The 21,405-nt window shown below is 41.4% G+C and overlaps 2 protein-coding genes and 2 pseudogenes across 3 annotated transcripts; 2 read left to right on the forward strand and 2 right to left on the reverse strand.

Moving 5' to 3' along the window:
* Nucleotides 1-2,508: 2,508 nt before the first annotated feature.
* Nucleotides 2,509-3,416, reverse strand: LOC144050266 (uncharacterized; annotated as a pseudogene).
* A 1,253-nt stretch (nucleotides 3,417-4,669) lies between these two features.
* On the reverse strand, nucleotides 4,670-7,430 carry LOC144050204 (uncharacterized). The gene is made up of 2 exons (XM_077563270.1): nucleotides 6,900-7,430; nucleotides 4,670-6,668 (listed from the first exon to the last, which is right to left on the reverse strand). The coding sequence occupies exons 1-2, from the start codon at nucleotides 7,015-7,017 to the stop codon at nucleotides 5,491-5,493; spliced, it is 1,296 nt and encodes a 431-aa protein (XP_077419396.1). The 5' UTR covers nucleotides 7,018-7,430; the 3' UTR covers nucleotides 4,670-5,490.
* A 144-nt stretch (nucleotides 7,431-7,574) lies between these two features.
* LOC144050200 (uncharacterized) lies at nucleotides 7,575-11,097 on the forward strand (annotated as a pseudogene). Its single transcript, XR_013293801.1, has 2 exons — nucleotides 7,575-8,054; nucleotides 8,552-11,097. The product of XR_013293801.1 is annotated as an uncharacterized LOC144050200 (transcript).
* A 489-nt stretch (nucleotides 11,098-11,586) lies between these two features.
* Nucleotides 11,587-14,556, forward strand: LOC144050199 (uncharacterized). Its single transcript, XM_077563266.1, has 3 exons — nucleotides 11,587-11,598; nucleotides 11,823-11,952; nucleotides 12,576-14,556. The coding sequence occupies exons 2-3, from the start codon at nucleotides 11,922-11,924 to the stop codon at nucleotides 13,892-13,894; spliced, it is 1,350 nt and encodes a 449-aa protein (XP_077419392.1). The 5' UTR covers nucleotides 11,587-11,598; nucleotides 11,823-11,921; the 3' UTR covers nucleotides 13,895-14,556.
* Nucleotides 14,557-21,405: the final 6,849 nt, after the last annotated feature.

Consider the following 21,405-nt stretch of genomic DNA (forward strand, 5'->3'; position numbering starts at 1 on the left):
ATCTGTTTCGTAATTATTGAGACAAAAATGTTTACGTAATAAGTGTCTTCCCATAAATATATAGCATGAATTATTAATAGCATAAAGGCAATTGCCAATTTTGGTAAATTTATTTCAGAAGTGTGTATCAAACTGCTGGCCCCTTAACTTAAACCACAGACATGAAGTAGCTCGTAATTCAAAAAGCTTGGTCAACGCCAAGCACCTAAATAAAAGAACAGGCAGAACAATCAAATGATATTCTTGACAGAAGGTAAATAATGAACCTGCGTGTCCACATTTTGCTAAATTGTGAGGCATGAGATTTGTTTAATTTAAAATATATGCTTTGGCTCAATAGGTTGGGAAATGTTTCTTTCAAGTACAAAGTTCATTGAACTATTAAAGGGGAGTGCAACCTACCTCTCATGCACGAATTCTGATAACAGGATTTTTGTTTTGTTTTTATGCCATGAAAGAAATGATTTTTTTTTGTAAGAAAACAACAAATACTGTAAACATTGTAAATATGTTTTTAGTTTGATCTTTAACATTGTGTTCACCTTGAACATATTTAAAAAGTGCCGAATGTATGCAAAAACATTTCGCCAAGGAACAATAAACTTTTTGGAAGCACAGATAGCATAATAATGAACAGCCCATCCGACTGCTCCGGCACACGTTCTTTCTTCCAAATGTGCATCAGTCCAGCGTATCTTCAGCGGAAAATGTTATCTTGTATGGAAATTGGCAAAGCACCCGGGGCACAAAGCCACAAGACACTGCATACAGATGTACTTTGTTTTTCGGGTACAAGCCGAGTCTTGGCATCTGTTTGCATTTTTTGCTGCGCTGAGTTGGGGCCAATGGTCTCCGGGACCAAACTTGATCTCAGGGGTGGGCTTGGACACGACTCTGCGCTTCAAAGGAGGTGGGCCGGCACTGGGTCTCCCTGTTCTTGGTGTGGGGATGGAAGCGGCATGAATTAGCGCACGAGCTACAGAGGCCTTGAAATGCAGAAGATGCTTCTTTTCCAACGCACACATTCTGTAGATGAGCCACGCGTTCACAGCGGTCACGTCCAAGAAGTGGAAGAAGACTCGGATGTGCCATTGTTTGCTTTTGCGTCTGTGTGTGTTCATGGCCACGCATTGATCCACGAGATCTGCCCCTCCCAGATGCTGATTTAACAACTTGACAGCAAATGGCCTCTGGATGTTGAGCATCTTTTGTTCTTTCTTGCTCCATCTGTGGGCCAAATCTGGCGGGCAGCGGCCAACACAGGACGAAGCCACGTGAATAAGGGAGCGATCCAGCCAGCGTGTGACGGTGATGTTTTCGCCATTGGTGACAACGGAGCAAGATCCTCTTCCTTCCTCTTGGAGTTTCTTTTCACTTTTCAGCTTGAGCTTGGCTCCCTGCAGCCTGCTGCATCGACAGGCACCCGTGGCGTAGACGCCTCGTTGCTTCAATGCCCAAAGAAGTGGAATGGTGCAAAAGAAATGGTCCAGAAACACCTTGTGGTTCTTGTGCCGGATGTCGTCGCAGAGGCGCATGACGATGTCGGCGGCCGTTTCCCACCGCTGACACACTTCAAACCTGTGCATGTATCCAGAGCTCCCTGCTCGAACCCACACTTTCACACCCCAGGCCTTGGCTTGCCTCGGGTTGTGCTGCTTGGGAGACAAATGCCCCCCGAATGGGATGATGTGCGCATCAATGGATTGGAATTCTTCCGGCTCCACTGCTGAGCGGAAGGTTTTTTGCAGCGTATCCAACACCGGCCTGATTCTGAAGAGCTTATCGACATTTGCCGGCTCCAGTGAAGAATGATCAACAAAGTGAATGTAGCGCAGAATCTGCTCAAATCTTTTGAGCGACATGGCATTTGCGATCAAATCAAAGCGCAGCCCTTTCTCTGATGACCAGTACATTCTTGATCTTGGATATTTGAGGTATGACATGACCAAATTAATGCCTAGAAATTGCTTCATTTCGCCATTTGTAATGGCCAGATTTTCTTTTCCTTTCCGCAGTGCATAGAGGTTTGATTGGAGCACAATTTCATCAATCAGATCTTCGGGAAACAGATGCAGGAAGAAATCGATTGGGTCCGTTCCCTCAATATTCACTTTGCACTCTCCTAAAAAAGGAGGCAGCTGTCCCGCAAACTCATTGTCTTTGCTTTTCCACACATGTCTGCTTTTGTAGCCTTCTTGAGTGTTGTCAGGTGGGACATACTCATCTTCTTCATCTTCACTGTCACTACTGCTGCCATCTGCTAATTCTCTTTTTTCTGCTACGCGTTCCTCATCGCTGCCGCTGACATCGTCCTCACTTGATGGGATACGAGCCAGCATCGTGCAGCCTTTGCTAGCGTGCTCTGCAGCTGACCTCTACAAAACATAAGGACAGGGATCATTCATTACTCAATTCATCAAATATGGCTATAATACAAACTAAATTGTGTTGAAGACAAAACAACAAAGTTGGAGCAAGGAAAAATATAGCCGGCGATGCACAATTTCCTCAAATAACAAGATCTGTGACATTTGAACAATTATATTACTCCTTAGTTGTTTCTTGATGTTCCAATATTTGCACTTCCTCCTCCTTCTTTACAAATACTGCCATAAACCCTTTATTTTTTGTTGATCTCATTTTACATCTAATTTAATAAAAGGATTTACTGCTGCTCTCGCCAGCACACTTTTATTTCTTGAGGAAATTACTAGTGCATTGTTCATCTTATGCACTACCCGTTGTGCGTTCTTGTGTGTGTGTTTTTAAATTCTCCCTTAAAAAGAAGCTTCGGCCACAAGCTGAGCAGACAAAGGGTTCCTCGCCAGTATGAGTTCTCGTGTGGCTTGTTGAGTATCCTTTCTTAGAGAAGGTTTTACCACAAAATGAGCAGGCAAAGGGTTTTTCGCCAGTGTGTGTTCTTGTGTGGCTTTGTAAACTTTCCTTCAAAGAGAAGCATTGGCCGCTAAATGAGCGGGCAAAAGGTTTTTCGCCAGTATGAATTCTCGTGTGGCTTGTTAAGTTTTCCTTCGGACCGAATCTTTTGCCACACACTAAACAGGCAAAAAGTTTCTCGACGGTGTGTGTTCTTTTTCTATGCCTTGTTAAATTTCTTTCATCAGGAAATCCTTTACCACAGCAGGCCAAAAGCTTCTCTCCAGTGTGTGGTTCTTGTGTGCATTGTTACATTTCTCTTGATGGAGAATTTTATGCCACAAATTGAGCAGGGAAAAGGTTTCCCACCAGTGTGTGCTCTCTTGTGCCTTGTTAGATGTGAGTTTTGACTGAATCTTTTGCCACAAACTGAACATGCAAAAGGTTTCTCCCCCAGTATGAGTTCTCATGTGGCTTGTTAGGTGTGACTTCTGACAGAATCTTTTGCCACAATCTGAGCTGGCAAAAGGCGTCTTGCGAGTGTGCGCTCTTACGTGGTTTGTTAATTGTTTTTCATCAGGGAATCCTTCATCACAAACTGAGCTGGCCAAAAGCCTTTTGCGGCTGCCAGTGTGTCCACCGTGACATCTATCGCCTTCTTCTTCGTCATCATTACCACTGTCAACATCAGTGTCAGAAGAATGTGACGTTATGTCGTCACTATCTGATAATGGAGCAAAGAGACCATCTGCTTGTGATGCTTCATGACCTTCCGTTGTCATGAGTCGACTTGAGCTGCTGCTCGGAGACTCCGCCCCTCCGCTCTCCTCACTTTCTAATTTGTTATCATCATCTTCACTCTTCAAAGGGACAAAAGTCAACGGCCGCTTGGTAAAATCCTCGTCCTCCTTGATGTGGTGGTGCTCTTCCTCCTCTTTGACATGGGGAGACCCTTCACTGAAGTCTTCACTGAAGTCTACAGGACATCAAAAGACAAACACATATGGTTTGATGTTGTGTTTCCTTGTTCATACTACCTTATCCGAGGGGGGAAACCAGCCAAGTCATGTGTTTAATTTACCCAATGACTGCAATGGCTGAACCCAGTGTAAGGAATGCTAAGCAAAGCTATGATGCTTTTTTTGTATATAGATACTTCATAGTTTAAAAAAAAGATATTACATTTCCAATAAGAATCAGTGAAATACATTGTTGTTTGAGTTTTACATTGTTTGAGAGCACGTGATCGAAAGAAGTGAACAAACCTGGTACGTTGAACACATCTTGAGGTTCCAACTTGCAAACGACGTCCAGAAGTTTATTCTCTTCTTTTGGTCCACAAACTTCCTCCTCGTATTCTTCTTTCACGCTTTTTGTACACATTTTCACTCGATAGTCATACTTGATTTCTGCTTAGTTTATGTTAACAAACGGCTCTCATTGTTCGCGGCTAAACTAGGCTATGCTAGCTCGAGAAGCTTCCATGCGCACCGAAGCAAGTTTTATCCGGATTTGAGAATTCAACAAAGGCAGTTTCTGTTTTAGTCCAGGTAATTAAAAATGTACTGCATCGCCGTTTCGTTGCGTTAAAAGTATTAATTTCGGAAATAAAGTTACGTTTCTCTACATATTCTCGTTTTTGGTGAGGAACTTTCCACTGCCAAGAGCGATGACCCGGAAGTACTTGGAGGGGAGATTACACGGAAAGGAGCACGGACTTGCATATTAATTCATATTTACGTCCATGTAAGTAAGTCCGTGCCTCAAAGACGCTCCAGTTTTATACTGGGGATTTCAAAATATTTTTAATGTTTATTTAGAAGACAGTACAGAATAGTATACATAAACAAAAATGCATCAAAGCAGTACAGTGAACAGTACTACACATTAAAATATTACCTCAATAATTGCAAAACAAACCTAACTATCCATACAGACAAAACTAGTTGTAAACACAAAATATGAATATAAAGACTTTTTATTCTGAAAACACAGACTCAGCCTCCAAACACGATCGTCAGGCGGTGATTTTCAAATTTGTGTTGTTCTGTCTCTTTAATAGTCCTAATATATATTATTTGACTAAACCTTTTTTTTTCAAAATGCAAATGAGTGATTTTCGCTTAGAAAAGTGTAATAAAGTTGTTGTTTTTTAAAGGTTCGTTCAATCATGCTAAAATGGTCAAACATCGCCATCTGTTGCCATTTAGTTCTAACTGCACATGTTGACAGCAAGGGACTAACTCCAGACATAGGCCACTTCTTACCTGTAACGAACTTGAGAGTCAACTGAAGCCGGCCTCGTTTGTCTAGTTGTAGTTCTCAACTTCAACTTGCTGAATTTCTTGTCAGCAGTTGTCCCATCCTCTCACACGTTGCACTTTTCTTCCCTGACAATAATACAAACGCGAAACTCCTTCTGATAGACTTCCTTCCACCCAACCTAAAGTTTTTGCAAACGAAAAGTGCCAAAACCAAGGAAAAATTTCTTGGCAGATTTTGGTTTATAAACCAGGTGATTTGTAAACTGAGGTTTCTATGCATGGTGACTAAAGATTAGGGAATCAGTCAGTGATTGTTAACACAGTTTCAATTCCTTCCGTTTATTTTGCAGCTTCATTGCACGCTGCTCTTCTTACCAGCACACTTGTGTCTTTTTATCTCGTACTTGGCATGGAATCTTCTTTTACACACATTGCATCTGAATGGCTTCTCACCAGTGTGTGTTCTTGTGTGTGCTGTCAAAGAGCGCCTTTGAGTGAATTCTTTACCACAAAATGAGCAGGAAAAAAGTTTCTCTCCAGTATGCGTTCTTTTGTGTGTTATTAATTGTCCATGCGCAGAGAACTTTTGACCACAAACTGAGCAAGCAAATGGTTTTTCCCCAGTGTGTGTCCTTGTGTGTCTTGTCAAATCTCCCTTCTGCGCGAATCTTTTACCACAAACCGAGCAGGCAAATGGTTTGTCTCCAGTGTGTGTTCTTGTGTGTACTCTTAAATCTACATTCTGAGTGAATCTTTTACCACAAATTAGGCAGACAAAAGGTTTTTCACCTGTGTGTGTTCTTGCATGCCTTGTTAAATTTGTCTTTACAGAGAATCTTTTACCACAAAGTGAGCAGGCAAAAGGTTTTTCTCCAGTGTGTGTTCTCACATGTTTCGTTAAATGTGTCTTTGAAGAGAATCTTTTGCCGCAAACTGAGCAGGCAAAAGGTTTTTCTCCAGTGTGTGTTCTTATGTGTATTCTTAAGTCTACATTCTGTAAGCATCTCTTACCACAAACTGAGCAGGTAAAAGGTTTTTCACCAGTGTGTGTTATCAAGTGTCTGGTTAAAGTTGCCTTTCTAGAGAATCTTTTGCCACAACGTAGACAGGCAAAAGATTTATCTCCAGCGTGTGTTCTTGTTTGTGCTTTCAACAATGACTTTTTGTCAAATGTTTTGTCACAATCAGAACATTGGCTGCATTTGTTGGCAGTGTCACATGTTACATCACCTTTAGCGTGTTGAGCATCGTCATCATCATATTCAGAAGTGTGTGATGTAACGCCGCCGTTATCTAATAGTGGCGCTAAGAGGTTGCCTGATTGGGATCCTCCAGTGTGGTCGCCATCATCTTCTTCACTCTTCACACCAGTCAAGTGAAACTTGATGACTTCATTGCGCTGCTCTTTTTCTTTAATGTGTGGAGATTCAGGCTCTCCTTCTGTTTTAATATGAAGAAGGTCCGGCTCTTCCTCTTTAATGTAAGAGTTCTCTGGCTCCTGCTGATCAGGGTGGAGGTCTTCATTGATGTCTGCAGGTCACAAGATGACAAAAAGAATGTATTTAAATATGTTGTTTTTCAGAGTTTGTGGCATTTCTTTTCATTTGGTGGGGTGTAAATAGATGCAAATTAATTAAACTTGTAAGTCAAAGTAGCACGAAGTTAATTGTGTGATTGTATGTCAATGACAATGAAGAAAACCAAAACGAAAGCAGCTTTTTAAAAAAAAAAAAAAAAAGTGAGAGCAAGAAGTGAACAAACCTGTTTTCACAACTGGACTTTGCATCTTGGAAACAGCGTCCACTTTTTGACGTTCGGTCGCTTTTGGTCGAGAAATTTCTTCCTCGTACTCTTCTTCTTTCACGTCTTGTGTGCTCATTTTCACATGATAAACACAATACTTCACTCACACCTTTTTTTGCGCTTTGCTATGTACGTAAAGGCAACAAAGCTTTGTTAGCATCTCGCGAGCTAAGCTAACTCGCTCGAGATGCTTTAACATTACACCCAGACCGGTTTATCCAGACAAGAAGATTTAACGAATGCATTTTAGTCTTGTATATTAACGTCGAAATAACAGTGTCGAGGATTCCATCTGTTCAATCCTAATTCAGGAAGAATTGTAAAGCTCGTTTGGTTGCATCAAGAGGAGACGAGAGCGGACTTTGTACGGAAACGCCACTTGGACAAACTACATAATTAGCTAATGTTAAACACATCATTTGAATGTTTATAGTCAAGAGACACGCCACAATTGCAAAACAACATGTTATGTTGGTCATATCCACATTTGTGAAAGTCTGCCTGCACCATGTTACATGAATACAATTACAACGTTGGCGGCATTCGTCAATAAATGGGTCAAATAAGAACATCAATCTAGTCTCACGCCACTCTTTTTATTTGACTCGGTTTTAGGTGTTCATCACTCAACCGTTAGGAGGCTGCACTGCACTAAAAGTGCTCAGTCTGTCAGAAATCAAACAAAAGAGGAAGAAGGCGTTGCAGCGCTACTCTGTCTGTTGCGTTTACGTTTCGCGCAACCTGACGAAATCATTTTTGCTGAACGAATACTTGAACGTACACAAGCGTCACTGCAGTCCACCCATTTCTACCTAAATAGAATAAAACGCGATTGGTTTAATTTTCCTGCACGGTGACGCTTCTAGAGTTAGCTTAGCTTATCGTAGCTCGCTAACCGCAAACAAAGAGATTCATTCTCTTCTTCGTTAGCAACATCGCTAAGAGCACGGGATCGAGGGCGAGTGTCAAGTGTTCATCGTGTGAAAATGTATGCGAGAGGGACAGCGCAGTGCGAAGAGAAACGAGGTGGAACGAAAGAGGAGAAGGAGCCACAAAGTCATCAACCAGACGCGCTTTGCAAGTTGGAGCCTCAAGTTTTGTTACACGAAGCAGGTGTGTTCACTTCTTATTCTCACTGTAATTACATTTCTTTCACCGGGCTTTCACGAACCACACCGGACAACAGCAGCAACCCCTTGTTGACCGACCAGGAGAGGCGACACACAAAGAGAGATTTCACGCTTAAAATTGAGATGCGGGGAGCCAGAGCTGATTTCAGATGAATCTCGGGTGGTTGGGGTGACAATCAGCACCTCCAAAGCTGAGAAAATGCTGGAGTGTCCTAACATACTAAATTTGAACCAATTCTGACCTTTCTTAACAGCTGATAGGCAAAAACAAAACAAGTTTGCTCGTTTGCTACCTGGAATACTTTTCCCCAAATTGGCCGTTTGCAGGTGCCGTGAAACCCCAACAACACATGTATTGTCGACCATCAAAGAAAGAAATGCAATCATACACATCATCATCAAAACATGGGGCTTGACTGAGCAAAGTTTGACTCTATCAACCCATGTCGTATGTTTTTTTTTTTTTCCTGTGTCCTGCAGAGATCAGTGAAGATCCTGAGCCAGAATCCACCTCCATCAAAGAGGAGGAGGAGCCGGAGCCCCCCTACATCAAGGAGGAAGGGGAGGAGGATGAAATCTCAAAGGTTCCATTGACTGTCATTGTGAAGAGTGAAGAAGGTGATGAAGACGACTTCGGGGGACCACAATCAGATGGCCTCTTGCCGCCGCTGACAAAGTGTGACAACAAAACATCACGCTCTTCTGACACTGATGATGATGATGATGATGATGATGAAGATGACGATGATAAGCACTCCACAGGTGATATGACATGCTCCACTGACAAAAAACGTGTGAAATGTTCTCTCTGCGCCAATTTTTTTTGCCACAGGTCAGCGTTGAAAGCACACACAAGAACTCATACTAAACCAAAACATTTTGACTGCTCCGTTTGTGGTAAAAGATTCTCTTTAAAGGCAGTTTTAACAATACACACACGAACACACTCGGGAGAAAAACCTTTTGCGTGCTCTTTTTGTGGCAAACGATTCATTGAGAAGGGAGCTTTAATATCACACACAAGAACACACACTGGAGAGAAACCTTTTGCGTGCTCACTCTGTGGTCAAAGATTCTCCATGAAGAATAATTTAACAAGGCACACAATCAGCAGACACAACGGAGAAAAACCTTTTACCTGCTCAATTTGTGGTCAAAGATTCACTCAAAACGGAGCTTTAAAAATACACACTAGAAAACACACGGGAGAAAAACCTTTTGCGTGCCCCGTTTGCGGTAAAAGATATCCTAGGAAGTCAAGTTTAACAACGCACACAAAAACACACACAGGAGAAAAACACTTTGCCTGCTTAATTTGTGGAAAAAGATTCACTCACAATGGCGATTTACAAATGCACACAAGAACACACACTGGTGAGAAACCTTTCACCTGCTCAGTTTGTGGTAAAAGATTCTTTTCAAGGACTCATTTAACAAGACACACAAGAACACACACTGGGGAGAAGCCCTATTCCTGCTCAGTTTGTGGCAAGAGATTTGCTCAAAACTCAAATTTAACAAGACACACAGTAACACACACAGGTGAGAAACCTTTTGTTTGCACATTTTGTGGTAAAAGCTTCTCTAGAAATGGAGATTTAAAATTGCACACAAGAACACACACTGTGGAGAAGCCCTACCCCTGCTCAGTTTGTGGCAAAAGATTCACTTCCAAGTCCAATTTGACAAAGCACGCAATAACTCACACGAGTGAGAAAGCATTCACTTGCAACGTGTGTGGCAAAAGATTCCTTCGAAAGGATCAGCTTAAGAGACACAAGTGTGCGGGTGAGAAGAGCTGAGGGGTGTTTCAACAAGCAGGTTTTGCGATGACCTGGAGGAAGTCGACGCTGAGATGAGAGAAGGCGATCAACCCGTTTTGGAGAATGTGGTCGCAGAAATTCCAACTCAGATGACGTCATAACAGACTTTGAGAAACCTCGCTTTGCTCGATTAGAGAAAAAAATCTATTGTGATCAAACGGCATTTTCATCAAGTCAATCATTTGTCTTCATAACGTTCTCTGGTCATGAAGTAGATCACTAATTTCTCACATCATGCAACAAAGAATTGTATGTTATTGTTGGAATAAACAATTCTTTCATTGACATGAGCTGTTTCCTTTGAACTCATCTCCAAATGACGGCACGCACGCATGTCTCATCACTGCACAAAATGTCTTTTGTTGGCTGAGTACATGTCAAATGCTTGCTCAATAGTTTTTGTATTTATGTTAAAGGTAGTGTCCAATGATTTCATTCAAAAATAAACACTGGATGTATAATACTTGAATTCCTTCTCAATCAACACCTCTGGGCCTCTGTTAATGTGTGGTGGGGATTTTGTCATCAACCACAACCCGCTCCCGCCTGGATTTTGCCATTTTGTTGTGTTTGGCCATAAGAGGGACGTTTCTGGGCGGAAAGGCAACGTTTAGCCCTCCAGCCAATCAGAGCTAGTATGGGTTGAGCCATGGGAGGAGTCTGTTTTCAATTGTTTGTTTACAAACAGAAACGGTCAAAACTTTGGACTCTACCTTTAATAGCGACCAACGGTGTCCAAACTTTCATTTGAGGTCCACATATAGAAAAACGGAAGGTTGCAAGAGCCGCTTTCATTCCTATCTTTGCATATATAGAAAAGCTCTAAGTATTAAAAACAATTCATTAATAGCAGTGGAACCTTTTTTTCCCCATCACCCTCCAATAATAAAAAAAAAGGCCTTGCAACAGTGTCCAAAGTTATTTTTAGAATATTCTGTAAAATGGATGGCAGGCGGCAAATAGATTGTGGGCCGTAGTTTGGTCATCCCGATATAGAATGCAGCATTTTGTTCTAAAAATCAACGACACAAATATGTAAAAAAAAAAAAAAGTTTAATAATGATGCTGAAGGATGATTTACTGAATTTTATTTATAATTTAAAATTATTTCATTAAACTGCTCCTTAATACACTTTTCAGATGCTTCATTGCACATATGTGAAGATCAGATGTTATTCAAAATCAATTCTTGTATGCTGTACATTGACATTATGTCACCCATTGGTGATTGTGTTTGGATGTTATGTTGCTTTTAGAAGAATAAATAAGGGGAAAGGTTTCTAGCTTGCTTTTCTTTATTTCTCTCTTTCATTTGGAAGTGTTATCCCTCACATATCTTTTTGTAGTTTATAATATTTTTGGGGGTATTGATAGTGATGCTTAATAATGTATTATGTATGATGTATTTAGTAGTGTTTGTTCATGCAAAGTTCATGTTCACATTGGTCCTCTTCACTAAAACTATTTAAGTTATATTGTTGCCAACAAGGATTGTGGTCAAAACGCAAACATTTTTGTATAATCCAACAGAGTATAGTTTACAGAATATGACTGAAATAAAGAAATCATAAATAAAATATAAACTTTGTCCAAGTGAGGTTGCCGTACGTACTACTTCTACTTCCGCGGTGCGCTTACCGCAGCCACACGAGTTTCACGGAATCTTTCTTTCAGAATGATTTGAACCACCGAAGCGATGACGCGGTCCGTTCATTTCTACTTAACTGGACTCAAACAGCATTTGTTCAATCGTCGTGTCTGGGTAAAGCCGTGTCGGTGCACGTTGAAGCTTCTCAAGCTAGCTTAGCTTAGCTAGCTAACATGCACCAGTAACACGAGTCACGACTCTAGTAAAGTGTTGTGATCTATGGTCATATTGTGAAAATGTGAAATATATATATATATATATTTTTTTTTTTTAAAAAAAGAAGAAAATCTGTGCAAGAAGCGTAAAAGAAGAGTACGAGGAGGAACTTTGTGGAACGAAAGACGAGAATGAGAGTCAACTACTGAACCCGAGTAGCAAAATGGAACCTGGAGTTGTGTTTCGCACAGCAGGTTTGTTCACTTCTTTCTCCCCCACAATATTTCTGGATTTCAGTAGCAACGGCCCAACAACACCCTATTGTTGACCACCCCGAGGGAAAACGAACACTCACTGAGGCACGTAAACACGTAATGCGGTCACGGGGATCTCCCAGACAACCGTCATTGCTGATATTTCCGCAATGCAAATACTTCATTTAGACGGTGAAAACAAACGGCGTATTGTATTGCTTTTGCCAGTGACAATCATACAAACCAGGCAAATTGTTGTAGTAGTCAAACGACATTTCATCACATTTTGAAATCAAAATAATACTCACAAATCAAACTACAACCATCCAAAGCTTTTCAATGAGCGGAAAGCTTCCTTTCACCGAGTTGACTGCCATTTTGGCTTTGTGACTTAACCTCGGAATTGCCCATTTCAACGTATTTTGCAACAGCAACAAAAAGGTTGGCAACAGCCAGAACCAGAATCATTGGTGGCTGGTGGAGTTTCCTTTAGAGGGGGGCGCTATGTAGTGTACACCAGTGATGCCAAAGTCCGGTCTTCAAGAGCCCCTATCCAGCCTGTTTTGTGTCCTTTGAGACACTGTAGATAGATAGATAAAAATGTGTCTTCCTGTGTTCTGCAGACGTCAGTGAAGATGTTTGTCCTGAGCGGCGTGAGCCAGAGCCCCACTCCATGAAGGAGGAGGAGGAGGAGCCAGAGCCCTCCGTCATCAAAGAGGAAGAGGAGGAGACTGAAATCACCAAGTTTCCCTTGACTGTCATTGTGAAGAGTGAAGAAAGTGATGGAGACCACTGTGGAGGATCCCAATCTGGCAGCCTCTTGGCTCCAATATCAGATATTGACAACGTAACATCTCACTCTTCTGACTATGATAGTGATGATAAAAACTCTCCAGGTAACATGAGATGCCCTACAAACAACAAACGAGTCAAATGTTCGCATTGTGACAAAACGTTTTACAGCAAGTCTGTGTTGAAAGTACATACAAGAACACATACCGGAGAAAGACCTTTTGCCTGCTCAGTATGTGGTCAAAAATTTCGCTACAAGGTCAATTTAACAAGACACACAAGAAGACATGATGGAGATAAACCTTTTACCTGTTCAGTTTGTGGTAAACGATTTTTTAGAAACGGAGATTTAGTAATACACAAAAGAATACACACTGGAGAGAAACCTTTTGTGTGCTCAGTTTGTGGAAAACGATTCTCTCAGAAAGTAAATTTAACAAGACACACAAGTACGCATAATGGAGAGAATTTTTTTACCTGTGCAGTTTGTGGGAAAAGATTCTCTAAGAAGGAAAATTTTAAAAGGCACACAAGTACACACAACGAAGAGAAACCCTTTTCTTGCTCAGTGTGTGCTAAACGATTCGGTGAGAAGGGAGATTTAACAAAACACACAAGAACACACACTGGAGAAAAACCTTTTCTATGCTCAATTTGTGGTCAAAGTTTCGGCCATAAAGTCACTTTAACAAGGCACACAAGAAGACATGATGGCGATAAACCTTTTACCTGTTCAGTTTGTGGTAAACAATTCTTTCGAAATATCGATTTAAGAATCCACACAAGAAAGCACACTGGAGAAAAACCTTTTGCTTGCTCACTTTGCGATAAACGATTCCCTTCAAAGTCACATTTAACAACACACACGAGAACACACACGAGAGAGAAACCTTTAGCTTGCTCAGTTTGTGGTAAAGGTTTCATTTACCAGAAAGATCTAATAACACACGTAAGAATACACACGGGGGAAAAACCTTTCGCCTGCTCAGTTTGTGGTAAACGATTCTCTCAGAACTCAAACTTAACAAGACACACTAAAACACACAGAGAAGGTGAACGATTCAGTTGCGGCGCGTGTGATAAAAGCTTCTCTCGTAAGGATCAGCTTAAGACACACAAGTGCGCCGATGACAAGAGCGGCAGTCAATGATGCTGCACAAGAAAGTGAAGAAACTCAGAGAATCAGTTTGCCCCGCAACCTTTGTTGGAAAAGGTCATGGGGTCAAGCAGAGATGAAAAGGTGCTTCCTTTACACGTTGGAGGTCACGAGACGATCGCTCCTCGATGTTGTCATGGGAGCCGATGACTAAAGATGACATCATCGTTTGCGTAGCAACTCACGATGGCGGAAGGATTTGGTCAAACCAGAATTTGTTTGTTTTGTCACTGCTCTGTTTTGTCCATGTGTATTTTCAATAACAGTCAATGTATAGCGATTGAGCCCAAGGATATCAGATCGGATTTTTCGTATGAAAATATATCGCTTAGCTATGTAGTAAATCTAATATTACTCTTTGAGAAATTCCATATATAAAAAGTGTTGTTTTTTTTTACACACCTCTTAATTTTTTTTCATTATTTTTTCAAGCTTAAACCTAATGTTTGTAACTATGTTGCAATATATAGTGTGTAAAAATAATAAATAAATACAAGTGAACGTACATTGTCATACTTAAGTGAAAGTAAAAGTGAACCGTTTTGTTATGCACATTTCATGTTTTGTACTGTATTGACAATTTGCTGGCTGCCATTTAACACCTTTGAAGATATAAGTGACTGTATAATAATAATAAAAGAAAAAAGTGGAAGGATTATCACGTCTTGTCTTACATATGCAGCAATCTTTATTTGTAAATAACATTTTTCATTTCAGATAGAAAAATACTACGGATGGGAAAAGGTTTGTTGTAATGAACGTCCACGATTTTGAATAATACTTTTTAAATCAATTGCAGAAAAGTGTTTTTTTTTCTTCTTCAAAATTACTTCAAACAAATGATTGGGTCAGCCAATGAATCAATAGTAAAGGTTTGCTTCGAAATGACTCAAATGTGACTTACCTGTTGGGAATTTGCTCCAGTCGTGGATGCGGAAATCTTGCTTCCCTTAAGAGGGGCGGAAAGAACTTCTTCTTCTTCTTGCCAAATCGGGGGCCTCATTTGTCAAAAAGTGCGTAGAATGGCTTGCTTAATTCGCGTATTGACGGAAATTGTGAAAAATACACATTTATCAAAGCACTAAGTCATGTATGTTGATTAATTCCACCTGCTCCAAACTGCCAGGCTCGCACACGTCTTGCCTCATTCGCGTAGTAGCAAGCAAACGTCATGGCAAAGAGGGCGGAGAAATGCAAACAAATAAATAGCATTGTTTGGAGAAATTCATGCAGGTGATTTTTCACCAAAAAAAGGAACCATTTGCATCACGAGGCAATTTTTTTTTATTTTTGTACCAAAAAAGACTTATTTGATCACGTGACGTTAGCATGACGTTAATTTCAGTTGACACCAGAGGGCGATATTTCCCAACATGACAGGCCCGACATGGATGAAAATTGATCCGTTCAATTTTTATTGCAAAAAAAGACATTTTAATCAAAATACAGTGTTTACACTGGTTGATGCACAAACATCAATTGTATTTAAAAAAAACAAGACAAAAACAAAAAACATTTTGCATTTCACCCGCAATCCTTTACAGCAGCAACACAAATTACAGTTATTGTGAAGAGTTTGCAACGTGAACATTACATTTGTAAAACAAATATTGCAATGCATACAGAAGAAAACTGCTGCAAACAAGTGTGAAATGTCCTATAATAGAACCTTGAAAAGATCAGTTAAGTCACATTGATTTTGACCAAAGAAAAATTTCAGAATGTAAAACAACACACGGAACTACTTTTGTTGTTGTCACATGTAACAGAAACAAGTGGGACAAATGCGCTTGATGTGTTTTTTGCAAACGGGCTTGCCACATTTGGCACATCTATTTGAAGCCTTCCGCTTGATCGGGCACAGGCTGCACTGTTGCCGCTTGCCGGAGGTTTCCGTGCGGGTCTGCTCGTCCTCATGTTGTCGCTCTTCATTTGCCTGGCGGAAGAAGACCTTGTCGGGATGCCGTCGTTTTTGCAGCGCGGGCAAAACGAGAGCATTGCCGATCTCCTCCAGGAAGAGCCGTCGCTTGTACACTTTTTGCTGGTTCCAAGTCGGGTTCGTGCCGGTGAACAGCACAAATGCGTTATGGCACGATATGTCCAGCATGTGCAAGAAAAGGCACACGGGCCACCTCGGTGAGCGCCGGCGGCACGAATAAGTGCCGCAATGCTGCAAAAACACAAAAGAGAACCCATCAAGGCTGATACTGATACCGATTATTAGTAGACAAGGAGACCGATGAAAGAGAAAATATTAGCGTCAAAATAAAATTCAAATCTTTTCATTTCAAACATATAAAGAATTGACTGCTTAAAAATATATCCCAAAAAATTGCAGGGAGCTTCCAGGATCATCAGCATGTATTTAGTTCTCCAAAGCTTTCTACTGAAAATAAAGTTTCCTAACTTCCCAGTGTCAACATTATTTTTATGAAGAGCGACAAATGCTTGCGAACTCATTTGGGGTTTTCGTCAGGGTTGTGAACATCTCACAAATCCGGATGAAAACCTTCAATTTGCTACGTTCGCAAGCATTCATCTCTCAGCGAGATGCCAGCTTTATCGGCTTTCAGATTTGCAAAAAGGCCAATATTTGTCAAAATGCCAAATATGGGAATCTCTGACTGTCTCGCGATTCGATTCAGAATTTTGGCTCTGCGAGTCGATTCGGAATCCATTTTTGATTCAGAACGATTTTTTGATTCAAAATGATTTGATAGACAATCATTTCTGATTTCCATTTATAGATGTGCAAAGAATCATCATGACCTACTCCAGTCTGACTCGCTAATGCTAATTAGCGCGGCACTTTTTAATCACACTAAAGAACGGCAGTTCATACAAAACGCTTCAGCAAAGCACACAGAGAAGCATGTTAGCATTTGCTCTTCCTACGCTGCAAAGAAAAACTTTTTATTGGAATAACTAGATGGTGACTTGGACTCTCTAATGTGGCTACAACTTAAGAGTGCATCAAAGCGTGCGGAACCACACTGCCCCCAACTGGCCAAATTGTGTACAACATGAACAGCGCTCCTTGAACAAGGGCAAGACGGTAGAAAAAAATGGAAATAAAATCAATTTTTAGGACATTTAAAATCGATTTTGAATCATACTAAATGAGAATGGATTTTTTATTTATTTTTTTATTTTTTTAATCGCTCTATCCCTAAAATAAAAAGAAAACATGAGAGGGCTTTGAGCAAGACGAAGCCTTGAGATGCGGAAGTTGTGCTTACCTTGTCCAGGAGGTCAACAGCGCCTTTGCATCTGTTGTAGTCCAAAACCATTGCGGGCTTCTTCTTGGCCGTTTTCAGCACCTCCTTTTTCTGGTGCCTGGTGCTCAAGACCAGGACGTTCTTCCCTTTTTTGGGCACGTAGGAGACCAAGGTCCGATTGGCGCTGAAGGCAAAAAGGCTGGAGAGGGTCTGCCTGTCGCCGATTCCAAGCAGCTGCCGAGGAAGTTCCGCCTGATTCTTCTTCACGGCTCCCACAAAAGCCATTTTTTTCTTCCGTAATTGTGCAGCCAGAGGGAAGGAGGCGAGACGCCGGTTGGTGGTCACCGTGTGGCCCTCCAGCATGTGGCACAGATCCAAAACCACTTTCATGTCCTGGTTCTTCCGCGTCTGCGCTCCAGCAGCTTTTCCCGTGTCCAACTGCATTTTCCAGGCGTAGCATGTGGCGACATCGCAAAGTGTCCAGATTTTGATGCTGGACTTTGCTGATTTTGAAGGCGGGGCTTGTTTGAATGGGCAGCGGCCCCTAAAGGAGAGCAGCTGCTCACCCACACATACGTCTGTCCCCGGGTTGAACATTTTGGCCGGGAGTGCGTTCCACGTCTTCCAAATCTCCACGACGGGCGACACTTTGTGACGCTGACGCCGCGTGGGCTCGGAGAGTCGTTCATCGAAGTGGAGGGCGCGGCTCAGTTGGCAAAATCGTCCGTGGGACATCGCCGCCATGAAGACGGGCCGTCCCGTTTGCTTCCCCCACAGGTTCTGGGTTGGCTCGTGTTTGGATTTGTAGATCCCGACCAGGATCAGCAGCCCCAAATAGACCCGCAGCTCCTCCTCATCCAATGTGCTCCAACCGACCACCGACTTGCAGCCTTGCAGCTCGCTCAGCCCTTGTATGCCCTTCACAATGTCCTTGTTGAAAAAAAGGTCAAATGCGGTCTCGGGGCTGCTGAAGCGGGCGCTGGCGTACATCGTTGGGCCGCACTTGGGAATGGGCGGGGCCACCAAATGCGCGGCCGCCTCATTTGTGGGAGACCACAAGATTTGCTTGTTCTTTGAGCGCCATTTGCTGACCTCGCCGTCCTCGTCTTCCGAGCTGCAATGTTGCAAAGTCGAGTCGTCGTCGTCTGACGTCTCTGAAGACGATTCGGAGACCATCGCTTCGTGCACGTCTTTTTCCAGTCCGGCTTCCAACGGGAACTTTCCCTTGACAGCTGCAAGTGACAGTGGTGTGGGGAAAAAAGAACGACAGTTAAAATTGAAAGAAAGAAAAAAAAATCATTAACAATTAATTAATTGATTAAATTAAAAAAATAAAAATAAACTAATTGAAACTACATTTTATGTTTACAAAGCTAACTCAAAGAAATTTTTACCCGTATTTAATTGCATGACTTTAATAGTTAACTCACGATTTATCACAAATTTTATATCTGTTCTAAAACGTACAAAAAAAATTACAATATTTTTTAAATAAGTTTCCATACTCTTGTTAACATTAAAGTGGAAACAATTTTAAACAAATAGAAGAAAAAAAATCAAAAAATTCAAAGACTAACAAACTAAAACGACCTGCCGACCCAAAGTATTTTTCATGGCCTAAACTTTGTGAAATTGAAGTCATTGCTGTGTATAAAAATATTGCCACGGTCTCTGGCGCCACCTGGTGGTTTAGGGGTGCAAACACTCTAAACAATAACCACAGGAAAAGCTACGACGGCGTATTAGGGCCATGAAGAAATATATTTTTTAGAGGGCAAGGGCAATATTCAGAGAAAATAAGTCGCAAATTTGCCACATTATAAAGTCGCAAAATGGCAAATTTGCGAAAAAAAAAAATCTGAAAACAATATATAATACGCCGTCGAGGTAAAGACCATACTGGAAAAATATGATTTAAAATGGGAATCGATGCGGAAAAAAAAGTTAAAAAAAAATAAATTCTGTCTTTTATTGTCAGTAAAAAGCAAGCAATGGAAATGAGTTCAATTTGCATCACGGCGTCCGCGCAATGCGGTTTCTTTCGATTCCAATTGATCGGCGTGACCGCAACATGAATTTTGAGCTCAACCCGAATGTGGACAGCATGTCAACATTGTCACTGACTGCTGCTGTCTTCTAACTTGACACTTCTAATTCAAACTTCAATTTCACGCACCGCAAATGAATGGTTTACGATCAGTGGGTGTTTTTGTGTGTCTCGTTAGTTCTGAAAGAATCTTTGACCGCAAGCTAAGCACACAAAAGGTTTTTCTTCTGCGTGCGTTCTTGTTCGTACTCTCAATGCCGACTTGTAGGTTTTGTCAGTGAGAACGTTTCATGCGTTTGTCGTCAGTGTGGCACGCCACCTTTTGAGTGTTCTTCATCATCATCATCATCATCATCATCATAGTCAGAAGAGTGTGACGTTTGGTCACTATCCGATGGCCGTTGGGCGCTCGTGGTCAGGAATTTGCCGCCTGTTTGTGATTTTCCACCGTGTTTGCCACCAGCTTTTTCACTTGTCACACCGACACCGACCCATGCAAAGCGGGCGACCTCCTCCTCCTCCAGCAGCTCTTCTGTGAGGCGAGGAGACTTCGACTCTTGTTGCTGAGGATGAAAATCTTCACTGATGCCTGCAGGACACAAGAAGACAAATACAAACAAAACAAAAAATTGACTATTTTTTTGTTTCCTCAGTCAAGGAACATTTTGTGACTTGGATGTTGAATATCATTGCATTTCTTTCTTTCTGTTGATTTGGAAGGGACAACACACCTTCATCAAACACATTAAGCAAAGTTACGCGATTCAAGTATAAATGTGCCAAATTTAGCACAAATACAAACAAGTACACGATAAACACAAATATTGGTGTTTAGTTTAAGAGCCTTTTTATTTTTTACATTTAACGCTAGTGACGATGATGAGTTTGTTTATGGCGGAGCTCGCAATCGCCTCTTGGGGCCAATCTGGGGTCACGACCTCTTATCAGCCCAAAATGTGCTTGAGATGTTACTTGGGACAGATTATATGTTGATGCGTGCTAACAGTTGGAGATCCTAATTGTTTATGCATACTAATGCTAATCTTATGTAGATGACTTTAGTTATGTCAATAATATTTCTGAACTGTGGGCTTGTAAAGCCATTTGAGTCTCTTCTGAATTGGGGCTTTATAAATACATTTGACTTTTTCTGTCTTTGGGGATAAAATAGACCATCTTTTGATGCCACTTTCCTGGGTAACTATTACATTTGCCGCAAATTTAAAAATAAATAAATAATAAATTTGCACTTTCTATGAATATGTACGTCATTAATACAAATAGCTAATACATTTGGTTGTTGGCTGTCAACATTTGCAGATATATTTTGAAATTCGGATCAATGTCGAATCATTTCTTGATCACAACACGTTTTATAAACGAACAAAGTGTTTCATTGTTTGTTTCATTCATTGACCGGCAACTCTCCACCTAGCAAATTTGCCGTGAATCGCGCGGGAACTACAACTATAAATTCGTTAATTCTGTTAAATTGCACATGTGTAACACGAAGGCTAATTTAAAGCGACTAATCTTGTTAAGAAAACACACGAGTGACATGAAGAGAACAAACCTTCCGTGCATAACGCAACTCGAGGCTCCGACTTGAAACTTGGATCCAATTGTTGACACTCGTTCTCATCTTTTGTCACATAAAGTTCCTCGTACTCTTCTTTCACGCGTATTGCAGACATTTTCACACGACGACCACTTGACACTGTCTTTCGATCTCTACTCAGCTAACACTCGCGTTTCGTTGTTAGCAAGCTAAGCTACGCTAAACTAACTCGAAAAGTTTCAACGTGCACCGAAGCGAGTTTATCGTCACACGAAACGATTTAGTCCAGTTGACTCGAGGTGGACGTCATGTGTCGACGCTTCCGTACGTTCAAGTAGACGTTCGGATAGAAACATTTGGCGTAGTTTGCGTTTTAGCCACAACACACACAAACCACTAAAGCAGCTTTGCGGAGGAGCAGCTACGGCAAACTTACTTGGACAAAACTCTTACATAGCGGCATGATCACGGGGAAGGGCGCTCTCTAAAGACAATTCACTATGCCGTTAATGTCTTCAAATGTGCTTGACATACAAAGTAGCAAAGTTAACATAAATATCCGCCTGAAAATTACAACCAAAAAGGATCCTAAAGGGAGCGCGATGTCTCCAGCTGGTTTCATTTCAGGGTGGCGATGGACAAGTGAGATCTAGCACACGTCCATTTAGTGCACAACGGTGTC

The sequence above is a fragment of the Vanacampus margaritifer genome, chromosome 4 (assembly GCF_051991255.1).
Source record: "Vanacampus margaritifer isolate UIUO_Vmar chromosome 4, RoL_Vmar_1.0, whole genome shotgun sequence".
NCBI lineage: Eukaryota > Metazoa > Chordata > Actinopteri > Syngnathiformes > Syngnathidae > Vanacampus > Vanacampus margaritifer.